Genomic DNA, 12,238 nt, shown 5'->3' with positions numbered 1-12,238 from the left:
TTATTGAGCATGCATTTGGACTCATCATTGTTTATGATACAGCCAACCATCACTGTATTGTCTGCAAACTTTACAATATGGCAGCTTAGATGGATAGGTGCACAGTCATACGTGAGCAGAGTGAACAGAAGGGGGCTCAACACACAGCCCTGGGAGGAGCCAGTGCTGAGGATTATGGTGGAGGCAGAGAAGTTGTTGATCCTCACAAACTGCAGGCTGTTTGTTAAGAAGTCCAGGACCCAGTTGCAAATGGAGGTGCTTAGTTCTAGTGTGGGTAGTTTGTCCATCAGGGTTTGGGCGATAATGGTATTGAAGGCAGATGTGACGTCCACAAAGAGCATACAGATGTAGGAGTCCTTCTGCTCCAGGTAGGTGAGAGCAGTGTGGACTCCCGAAGGGATGGCATCCTATGTTGATTGAATCTTGCAGTATGCATACTGGTGAGGGTCCTCGCTGATGCTGATGGTTGTTTTAATGTGGGTCATGAACAGTTTTTCAAAGCATTTAGTGACTATTGGGGTGAGGGCTACTGGTCAATAGTCACTCAGACCAGACACTGTAGAGCTCTTTGGAACTGGGATGATGGTGGTGGTCTTCAGGCAGGTGGGAACTATTGCCAAGGTGAGAGAGAAGAAAAAGATGTCAGCCAGCACCTCGCAGAGCTGATCGGCACAGTCTTTCAACAGCATCCCCAAGATGTTGTCTGGGCCAGTTGCTTTATGAGGATTAATCCTTCTGAAGGTACTCATTACTTCAGCTGAGGTCATGCTGAGAAACGTCTCTTCTGTTGGTGAGGTGAGTCTGGTGCTGGGTGGTTTGTTCAGGTCTTCAAAGTGTGCATAGAACTTGTTGAGGGCATCAGGCAGTGATGAGTCCCTACGGCATTGTGCACCCCTGCTTTTATAATTTGTTATACATTTAATGCCCCTTTACATGCTCTGTGGGTCTTGTGAGGGGAATTGTCCCTGGATCTTCTGTGCATATGTGGCTTTGGCCCCTTTAATACCAGCAACCAGCTCTTTCCTTGTACTTCTCAGCTCCTGTGAGTTAACAGACCTGAATGCAGTGTCCTTTGCTTTCAGCAGGGTGCAAACCTCTGCATTCAGCCAGGCTCTCTGGTTTGGGTAGTTCTTAACAGTTCTGATGGTAGTGATATCATCAGCACACTTGCTGATGTCACAGGTCTCTCTCTCTACAGGTCTCTGTTGTAAATGAGTCTTTGAGGCTCAATGAGACTTAGGCCCTATTTACACAGACACGATGGGGGGAAACATATTTTTTTTCGTATGTTAATTAGAGGAAAAGATTTGTGTTGTGTAGTATGTCAATGGACAGCTTTGCTGTGGACATACGGTCCACCATTTGTGTTATTTAAAACATGTACGGTCCCACCAAATGTAGTAGTCAAGGTGGGGGTCAGCCTTTGCTGTCCCTCCACTACTAAAAATTTAAATATAACGGGTTCTTTCTTTTTCGAGTTAAATTAATGCCATGTGACGGAGGTAACTGTGAGTATTGTTTAATCAGTGACAAGAGACGTTTTTTTTTTTTTGACCCATCAGAATAAATGTGGTCATTTATTTAACAGAATCAAAATTTTACATCAAAACATTGTACACAAGGATTTGTTGATCTGGTTCTGATTAATAAAACTTGTCACGCTTTACTAATAAGACAACAGGACATTTCTGAAGGCATCTAGAAAGATTAATAGCAAAATAGAAGAGTTTAAAGGAAGGAATTTAGAGGTTTAAAGGGAGATGGATGAAGGAAGGTGTATGTTGTTGACCAGAATTAGCACGCTTCTTTCAACACCAGCTCAAACCTCCGGTACACTTCAGGACGTGCAGAGACTTCGTTACCTTAGACGGGGATACCTCCGCTCAGGAACAGAAGTCCATTAGTATGATCCTTTTACAGCGTCTCCGGTCAGGGTGGCTGGGCGTCATCAGAAGTCGTGTGGTTTACTCCATTAAACAGACACGCTTCCTTCGAAGTTGTAGGCGTTACGCCCGGGTGGATTCACAGCAAGTATCTGTGACTCCGTCAGAGTTTCCACTCAGAAGTGGAAGACTCCAGAAGGCTTGAGAAGACTCCATCAAAGACTAAAGAGTCAAGACGACTCAGAAGAACTCCAAGACCTCAGAAGAACTGAGAATACCTGACTAGTTCCAGGAAGTGCTGACTTTTAAAAGAGTCTTCACTTCTGATCACTTAGTACTTCCTGATTGGTTGAAACAACCAACAGGGGGTGGTTCTAGTGATGTCAGAAGGTTATTAACAGTCAAGAGAGGGTTCAAGAATGTTTAGGAATGTTTAGTACAGACAGAGAAATGTTATGGCGAATTGAGACAAACGCAGATGCCAGTGTTTCTCTTTTTACCGTCTGCTAGGTTTAAAAACAATACAGTCCGTTCTAATAACTTGTTTTCTGACTGTCTCTGACTTTCGACCGACATCACTACTTCTTATTCAGACAGAAGATCAAAATGCATAATTACTTTGTAAATAGACATTTAACTTGATTTCTAAGTCTAATGAGGTTTAAAAAATCATTAATACTGTTTCACAGTTGATTTAAAATGAGTGGTTCACTTCAACATTTAGAAATAATATGAACTAAACACCCTTTTGATTATCAAGATATTGTAAAATAGTAATGATAATATAAAAAGAAGAGTGTTCTTTCAATTGATTATTTCAGGATACAATTAGACAGTCTCTGGATGAGCTAATTTGTATTTCTGGATTCAAATCAATGAAATAGCAGTTCCTGTCCCATGAAGGTCTTCAGAGACAGGTTTTGGTCGGAGGCCGAGTTCACTACATCACTACAGTTGACATGGTTGGATTTTGGGTTTACATGCATCCGGAGGAGGCCGCCCCCCCCCCCCCCCCCCCCCCCGCCCTCCCGAAGCCGCTGTAGTTACCATGTCGGGTCATTAGATGGCGATGTGAATTTTGTACCTTCACCTAATGCGCATGCATGCTGCCTCGGCACGCTGTTTTCTTCTGGGCTAAAAGCTCAGCTAACAACAACTTAACAAGTTAAAGCTGGATTCTGGCTGGATTTTGGATAAGAGTCGACAGATTTGATGCCAAGCGGGACCGCTTTGTCTAACAGCTCCACACCGGTCGCTGAGTGGACCATTACCGAGTCGCCGATATCGGACTTTATTCCGTGATAATCAGTAGCTGATTAACTGCAGGTAAATCAAATGTTCTTAATAATGTTTTCTTGTGTTTACTTGGGTTACAAAACAACCAAATGAGTTTTTATTTTTCCTGAAAGAAGAAGGAGCTGTCCTTCCACCAGGCAGACCGGTTCTGAACGAGGCTCGGCCCAGATGAACTGCAAGAGACCGTCGAAGACAGAGATGTTGGATGAACTTTTTATTTAAAATTCCCCTCAGTTCTTTTATTCAATCCATTGAATGTTTTAAGTTGCATTAATCAAAGGAGTGACTTCCTGAACGAGCCAGATGAACAACGTGGGATATCCAGGATGAAAACAGAGGAAGAGTCCAGTTCATTAATGCAGTTTACAGTTAACTTGTTTTTAATTGTGTGTTCAGTTTAATTATCAGTGTTTGTGTGACATATAGTTTGTGGTGTTGAATAAATAAATAAAATAAAAATTAAACCTTATGTCTTCATTTTCAACTTTATTAACATGCAATATGTTTAGAATCATTTTAGTCACATAATTTGAATTACATAATCTCCAGATAGCTTTATTATATATCGCAAACTTAAGATAAATACTGTTTATTATTATTAAACTTGTTATTTAGCACATAGTATGTTCTAGTGCAGCGCGAGGTGTACGCGTTCCTCGTTCTATAAACAGTGATATTAGGACTGGATCAGATTGTGTCTCTTGCAACACAGATGTTGGTAACAGCACCTGGAATCTGACGTAGATTAACTACGAGATTAAAAATATATTCCATCAGTCGTAGTTCAGAAAGCAGTGTATCCGCCGCCATGTTGATAGAAATATAGCGTCGGTCCGCGCGTGCGTGTGCGCATGTGGTTTAACACAACGCCTCAGCGGGAGATGTCTACATTATCAGCGGGCGGTCAGCAAAAAACCTCCACTCTGGAAGGTGGATTCAGAAACCTCCGGATTTAAAGAGGGGGGCCACTGGTGTCGTGTAAATGATCAGCAGAACTGCAGAGAGAAAGCTGCGGATGCACTCAAAATACGCGCCGTGTAAACGGCCCCTTAACCTGTATAAATAAAGGTTGAAAGAAAAAGGACCAAGGTTGTGTATTCCTCCACGTCTAGCTCCCCTCTCATTTACTGCAGCTTCTCTGAAGACCTGCCAGTCTGTGCATACAAAACAGTCTTTCAGTATGGAGTCACTATTCCTCATCCAACCCTTGACTTTTCTTTGTGTTGGTCTGGAATGTCTCAGCAGGGGGAGATAAGCAGGGGCCAGAAAGATGGAGATACGGTCAGCGAGTCCTAGGTGGGGGCGGGGTATGGCTTTGTTTGCAACTTGTACATTGGTGTAAACACAGTCCAGCATGTTATTTCCTCGTTTAAGAATGGTCACATGCTGATAAAATCATGGCAGGGTGCCCCTCAAATTTAAGTAGTTAAAGTCACCAGCCACCATGTAAAATGCCTTAGGGTGTTTGTTTTGCAGCAAGCTTATATTATCAAGCAGCTCCCGCAGGGTGTCTTTAGCATTAGCATCTGGGGCTATGTAAACAGCTACTACGGACAACGCCTTAATCTCGCAGTTAAATAATGTTGTTGGCACTTTACTGTTAGCTGCTCCAAAGTGTTGAAGCAAGAGTTGTTTATTAGAGTACAGTTTGTGCACCAACTTTTACTCACAAAGATGCATACTCCCCCTCCGCATGTTTTCCCCATTATCTCGCTGCACCGGTCTGCATGAAAGAAAAGTTTGTCCTCCAGCTGGAACGCTGAGTCTGGCATGTCGCTGTTACCCATGATTCCATGAGACAAAGTACAGCACATCTCCTCTCCTACACACCCACTCTCAAACGAACCAAATCCATCTTGTTATCCAAAGAGCGGATGTTTGACAGAAAGAGAGAGGTGATCGGTAGTCTGACAGTATTAGCGTTAGCTTTAAGCCTTACACTTGCCCGGCAACCGCTCTTCTTCAGCCAGGCATGGCGCCTCCTCTTTCCAATTGAGCACTCTTGCTGCAGCCTCCATGCAAAAGTCTTTAAGAGCTGTACTCTGCCGAGTGTAGTTCTAAGATTATTGTTGATTGCTGCTGTATTCCGTGGTAGATCCTCTTTCATTCTCATCAGTTCGGTTCGGCTATAATTCACACGCTTAAAGCATGCAGAGTCAGACTCGGAGTAGATTTCAAAACTCCTGAAAATTGGGATCGCACCAAGAGCCAGCAAAGCTGCAGCTTCTGAGAACGCATCCATCTTGACATTTATAGTGCTGGACTGATGTTTGTTATTAGACTTTCAAAATGTACTTAATCACAGAAACTTGGAAAAGGGTGCAGGTCATAGGTGTCTAATTTGGTCGTGATTACCAGTCTCAGGTCAGCTGCCTTTGTATTCAGTTCATCAAATTTATTAAATGGGACTTGGTACAAATTCTCAGATATTGGGGGTGATTACGCAGTCCTTGTCATAGCGCTTAGTGGTACTTTGTCCATTTCCAGGTGTGGTAGCAGATTTCACTTACAAATTTTGGAGTGTTGGATTGAAGTTGATTCACAGTCAGATGATTGGGTTTTGATGTTCATATTGTCTACATTTTTCCCACATACAGTAGCCTTTTTTTCTTCAGGCTTGTTTGTATAGTGTTAGGTTGAAAAGATTTGTTTTTAGCTATTTTATTTTTGGGGGTTAACGTTATTATATAAACACAAGAACAGAAATTATAGCGACTTCTCAAATATCTTATGTAACTGTGTACCTCCTTGGCTCTGAGTCTTTCATTGTCCACGTTGACGTCAAGTAGAGGACGCACTTTGCAAAAAAGTTTCCACCAGCTCCATGTGCTTACAGCTCTCAGAACTCTCAAGTTCCTCTGCAGACACTTGACCGCCATCTGCTGCACCTGTGGACACAAATAGGAAAAAAATCAGTTAAAACTACAACTGTGCTACCAAAATTATCCCTTTAACTTTGTGACAGTATTCTTTAGAGGAACATTGGCCATGTTAATTAAAACTAGTCAGACTATCAGAGCTATTTTAGCCTAAAAAAAAAAAAATTGAAATTAAGGAATCTTTTGTTAAAAAAAACAAACTGCATGTCACTTTAAAAAAAGTAAAATCAAACAAATGTTTGTTTTTTTTGTACAAAAATTATTGACAAAAAAAGGCATTTTCCCCAATTAGTATGCTCAATTATTTTTTGATAATTTTTTAAAACTTCCAGGCCAGAGTTTTGGGAAGACCATCTGGACCCTTCAGATCTAGTACCTGAAAATGAGGCCTTATTTTTGTTCAAACTTACTATTGTCTCTCGGCAGTTGAACATAGGGTATTTTGATTTTAATCATTTTAGCCTTTTTTTTATTATTATTTGCAGTTGTTTTTTTTACTCTATACCTGGTAGAAATGCTGTGTTCAGATTTTTCACTTTTACTGACAAATATACAAGGGAGATGCGGGAGCACGGTGCAGCCACTACTTTGGGGTAATCTAACACGAGTCGGCTATTGTCAGCCATGGCACTTCTGATTCTGCAGCCTGCATGCATGTGAAACAGCTTTTTAGTACCAAAGGTTTACTTGTACACAAAACAAGTGAGTTTTACTCTTTACATCCAAACAAAAACAATTTTGTGTGACCTCCTTGGACTCTGTAGTAATGTTTTGCCAGTAGAATGTACAGTTTCTATTGGCCAAATTGAACACATAGGGAATGAGATAAAAAGAAAGAAAAAAAACATTAAATATATAAAAATGCTCTATGAAAGCAGAGCACCACATTGTGGGCTAATATAAAATTTTTAAAAATGTAACAATAAAAATAAAACGTTACTGAGAGGAATGCATTATTTTTGGATAAATATGAGATTCAAATTTGTATTTACAGTGTAGTTTAGTGTGGCCAGTTTTCTCCCTAAAGAACATGAAAGTGTAATAAAATTACTGTGAGGTTATGAGAGCATTTGAAAAAGTTCTGACAAAATTTAAAAGAACCAGTTGAATTTTTAATCTTTTTCAGAAAAAATCAATTCAAACAAAATCCTACACTGAGGATTATAAACAATATCACGCTGAATGTCTGAAATTTACATTTATGTAGTATTTCAGGACAGCTTTGCTGTGAACACACTACTAATTAATTATTCTTAAAGCTAGGTCTCTCTTGTAAATGAGTCCTCGAGGCTCAATGGGATTTACCTGTATAAATAAAGGTTGATTGATAGTTCAAGCACAAAGAATATTAATTGTTTAATTACAACAGATTTTTTTTTTTTTCAAGTTAAATTTCTGTTCTGTGACCGAGATAACTTGTGAGGAGTGTTTAATCAGTGACACGAGACGCCATTTTATCTTTGACCCATCAGAATAAATGCGGTCATTTATCAGAATCAAAATTTAACATCAAAACATGTACACATTGATTTGCTGATCTGTTTCTGATTAATAAACTTGGCATGATTTACTAACAAGACAACAGAACATTACTGATTGAGACTGATTCATCTCTGAAGGCATCTGGTTTAAGAGAGGAGGAATAGATTAAAGGAGGAAGTTTTAGATGGAGTTATGTGTTGAACCAGCACATGGCACCCTTCCTCCGACATCTAGCTCAGCCCTCCGGTACACTTCAGGGCATCAACGGCTTGTTACCTTAGCAGAGGATGTTTCCACTCCAGAACAGAAGTCAAGTCAAGTCAAGTCAACTTTATTTATAGAGCACATTTAAAACAGAACCTGTTATCAAAGTGCTTAACAACAACAACAACAACAACAACAACAACAACAACAACAACAATCAATGAGTAAATTAAAGAGAAAAATATATAAACATATATATATACACAATACACTAATAATGATAATAACTGAAGAATTAATAAAAAGCATTTAAAACATAAGGTCACAGATTAAAAAACACTAGAACAATTTACACTGTATGAAATGCCTGAGAGAACAGATGTGTTTTTAGCAGGGATTTGAAGTGAGGAAGGGAGGTGGCCTGCCTGATGTTGGGGGGCAGGTTGTTCCACAGTTTGGGGCCCATGGCTGAAAAAGCCAGATCTCCTCTGAGCTTCAGTCTTGTTTTTGGAACAGCCAAAAGCAGCTGATCAGATGATCTCAGGGCCCGAGAGGGAACGTAAGGTTCCAGAAGCTCAGAGAGGTAAAGGGGTGCGAGGCCATTTAGGCATTTGAAGGTCGGCAGAAGAATTTTAAAAACTATCCTTGTAGGAACAGGGAGCCAGTGAAGGGAGGACAGAACTGGTGTGATATGTTCAGACCTACGAGTTCCAGTTAAAAGCCGAGCAGCAGCATTCTGGACAAGCTGAAGTCGTGAGATGGAGGCCTGGCTGATCCCAGCATACAGTGCGTTGCAATAGTCCAATCGGGTCGTGACAAAGACGTGAACTAGTTTCTCAAGGTCGGGTCTGGACAACACTGGCTTGAGTTTAGCTACCTGTCTGAGTTGGAAGAAGCTTTTCTGCAGAACAGAGTTGATTTGTTTGTCAAACTTAAAATCAGAGTCTAAAACCATCCCGAGATTTTTACCAGACTGCTTCAGATATGGCTGAAGAGAGTCCAGGTTGACAGGATCAGTGGTGGCAGTTGAGCTAGGGCTAAAAACAATGACTTCGGTCTTGTCATTGTTAAAACTTAAGAAATTTGAAGCCATCCAGGCCTTAATGTCATCCAGACATTTTAACAGAGGGTGAATGGAGCAAACACTTGCTGGTTTCACAGGCAGGTAGATCTGGCAGTCATCAGCATAGCAATGGAATGAAAGACCGTGTTTCCTCAGGATGGACCCCAGTGGGAGCAAATAGAGTGAGAACAGAAGGGGTCCAAGAATCGAACCCTGTGGGACCCCACATGAAAGAGGTAATGAGGCGGATACATTGTTACCAAGCTTGACACAGAAGCTCCTGCCACTCAGGTATGAGCGGAACCATTCTAATGTAGCACCTGTGATCCCAACCCACTGTTCCAGCCGTGATATAAGGATACTGTGGTCAACAGTATCAAAAGCAGCAGTAAGGTCCAGGAGCACAAGTACCACAAATTGACCAGAATCGTTTGAGATCATAATGTCGTTACAAACCCTTACTAATGCTGTTTCAGTGCTGTGGAGTTGCTTAAAACCAGATTGAAAAATTTCGAAGATTCTGTTCTCGTTCAAAAACTTGTTTAATTGAATGAAAACGCATAGACGCAGGAATGGGGTCAGCAGGGGAACCAGAGGGTTTCATCTGATCAACGACTTTGTTTAGAAATGGGAGTGAAATGGGTTCAAACTGTTTGAAGACAGGTGAGCAAGGGACAAAGACAGAAGGATCAGTTGTGGACTGGGGGATGGATGACCTAATCAACTCTACCTTATCAGCAAAGTATCTGATAAAGTCGTTGCAGATGTCAACGGAGGCCTCCATGCTGGCAGACCGATGCACGTTTAAAATGGAATTTACGGTATTAAAAAGAACACGGGGATTATGACTGTTTGAAGCAATGATTTGGGAGAAGTATTTGTTCTTTTCAGATTTAACGATGCTCTGATAGTCTTTCAAACATGTTTTTAACATAATAAAAGAAACCTGTAATTTGTCCTTTAGTACGCTCCCTTTTCAGCATCTCCGGTTAGAGTAGCTGGGGGTCATCAGAAATCGTGACGAAGTACTCAGTTCAACCGAATAAGCTTCCTTAGGAGTTGAGCTTTTAATGCTCAGGTTGAGTCACAGCCGAGGTAGGCTGTGACTACGCTAGACTGGAGAGACCTTTGGAACATGGTCAAATCCATCCGCTACTTAGTTGAGTCTCATCTCCGACTGAAAGTTCTAGCAAGACTGCAAGACTAAGACTCGTGAAGACTAAGACTTAGAAGCCTGAAGACATGATCAGTCTGTCCAACCAGTGTATCTGCTCGGTCCAAAGGTTTACTCAAATAGTCTGATATATTCACAGCCTCAGTACTATCAGCACATAACACTCGGTGTTCAAACCTTGTACATCCATGTAGTAACATGGACAGTGATCGACTGAGAAAACAGCAACAAACTAAAGAAATTAAGTCAAGCAAAATTCTAGAGTTTTAATGTAAGCTAATGTTTTCCCCAAAAATATATTGTTTTTGATTTAATTGTTTTAAGTCTGAAAAACAATAAAAACTGAGGCATCATCCTAGCCTGGAGACTATGCTCTTTGACTGATGCCACGGCTGATAAAGTACTAACTGACTGAATTGATGACTATCTGACAGAACATTATTTACAAAATAACCAGGCTATTCTTTTAAAAACATCTGCTTCTACTTTGTAATATCAATATTTGATTAGAGTAAATCTGACAAGGCCCCAGCATCTTAAACTTCTCACTGTTCTATCATTTGTTATATACTGTAGTAAATAAATAAAAGCTTCTCCAACTCTGAGCAGTACAGATCAGAGTTCAGTGAACAGAGCAGAAGAAACGCTCACAGAGACACACTGACCTTCAGCTTGCGGTATTTTTGACGGGCCAGGTGTCCCAAGCATGCTGCCTGTAGATGAACCAGCCAGCTGGTGACCTGATGATCCCTCTGCTGCTCCAGGTAGTGCAGCACGCCTCGTTTCATGAACACCTAAAACACAGCAGGAAAAATGATCTTTCTAGCTAGGGTAATGTAATATTTATCCATCTTATGGCCAAACCTATACTCACCCTGCTGCTACCCACAACAATACTCTTTGTATTCACATCCAACTCAACCAGCAGCTCCTCCACTGCCTGACAGACACAAAGGAAACATTAGATTTCTTCTTAGATTTAGATCTGTTTGTAAGAGTGAGCTTCTATGATTTGACTCCTCCACCTTTCTCTCATTGTGGTTGACAAACATTGAAGCGTAACGCTTCATAATGGGAGGAGATAAAGCCTGGAAATGACACCTGAAGTCACTCAAAGCCATGTGCTCTGGATAACCTGGAGACAGAAAGAAACAAATGCATTCAAAGTTTTGCTCTATTTTGTTTCTTAACTTGGATCTAGATTTCTTTTTACCAGAATCTAAAACTCTTCAAATCTAACTTTAACTGAAAAAAAAACATAGTATCCACCATGACAACGTTTAAAAAACAAAAGTGAAGCCAAAAAGAAATGTGTGAAAACTTAAGTTGACCTTGTTACACTAAATTCAAAGGTAAAGTAGGAGCCAGGGACTGCTGATAAGATGTACTTGCTAATTGTCCCAATCACGCCTAAAATTTGATCTCTACAGAGAAAATGCAAAAAACCCAAGAACCCCACCTGAGATTCTACAGGCCTCAGTTAACAGGGTAAATGTTTAATTTCACAACAAAACAATTGGAACAAGTGGCATGCCATTGTTCTCTATCACTGAAATATCTGGATATTGAATGTTTGTAGTTTTCGAAATTAGTGTTTTTCTGGACTGGAATTGAACAGGGACGCTGAACAGGAACTGAACCTTAATGGTTCTGCTGCAAGATGTTCAAGTGGGAGAGAGATACACTTTATATAAGAGGAGTTTATTTTATTTTATTGAGCATGCATCGGGATAGTTTATTTTATAGTTTATTTATTTGTTTTTGCTTGTCCAAGGGAGCACAGGGTGAGTTTCTGGCGACCACAGGGAGTGATTTTATCCAACACCAAGCACAATAGCAGAGCAAGGAGGGGAGCATAGCTCAATCTTTAGCCACCCTATGGACCACTATAATCACTTGAGGAAACTATGCTTTCTAGTTTATATAGTGTGTAGAGATATACTTGCGTCCCTGAATGTCATTTTATAACATACTTTTATTTCTGTAACTGAGTAGTTTATTCTGTAAAGATGCTGGTGAAGATTCTCAGTCATCCAGGACATGATGAATTCAAAAAGCGTTCAATACAAAAACAACTGGACTTTATTTGTAACAGAAGACGTTTCGCTCCTCATCCGAGGAGCTTTCTCAATTCAAAGAGCAGAGAGTGAGAGATACAGGTTATAAGGCTGAGTGAGATAACACACACACACACACACACATAAGACACACACACACATAAGACACACACACACACACACATACTGTATATGTAGAT

The 12,238-nt window shown here is 40.6% G+C and overlaps 1 protein-coding gene across 3 annotated transcripts in view; it reads right to left on the bottom strand.

The window, feature by feature from the left end:
- Nucleotides 1-12,238, bottom strand: part of LOC119425154 (unconventional myosin-XVIIIb) — a 281,445-nt gene that overhangs the window by 114,990 nt on the left and 154,217 nt on the right. For all 3 annotated transcript variants that reach the window (XM_037692688.1, XM_037692689.1, XM_037692690.1), the window contains 4 exons: nucleotides 11,007-11,116; nucleotides 10,856-10,921; nucleotides 10,647-10,775; nucleotides 5,924-6,067 (listed from right to left, as the gene is read on the bottom strand). In XM_037692688.1, the coding sequence (XP_037548616.1) occupies nucleotides 5,924-6,067; nucleotides 10,647-10,775; nucleotides 10,856-10,921; nucleotides 11,007-11,116 (449 nt within the window). The remainder of the gene's footprint in view (nucleotides 1-5,923; nucleotides 6,068-10,646; nucleotides 10,776-10,855; nucleotides 10,922-11,006; nucleotides 11,117-12,238) is intronic.

The sequence above is a fragment of the Nematolebias whitei genome, chromosome 18, assembly GCF_014905685.2.
Source record: "Nematolebias whitei isolate Nwh7 chromosome 18, NemWhi1, whole genome shotgun sequence".
Taxonomy (NCBI): domain Eukaryota; kingdom Metazoa; phylum Chordata; class Actinopteri; order Cyprinodontiformes; family Rivulidae; genus Nematolebias; species Nematolebias whitei.
The sequence above is the reverse complement of the archived record's forward strand: the minus strand, read 5'-3'. Positions and strand labels throughout refer to the sequence as shown.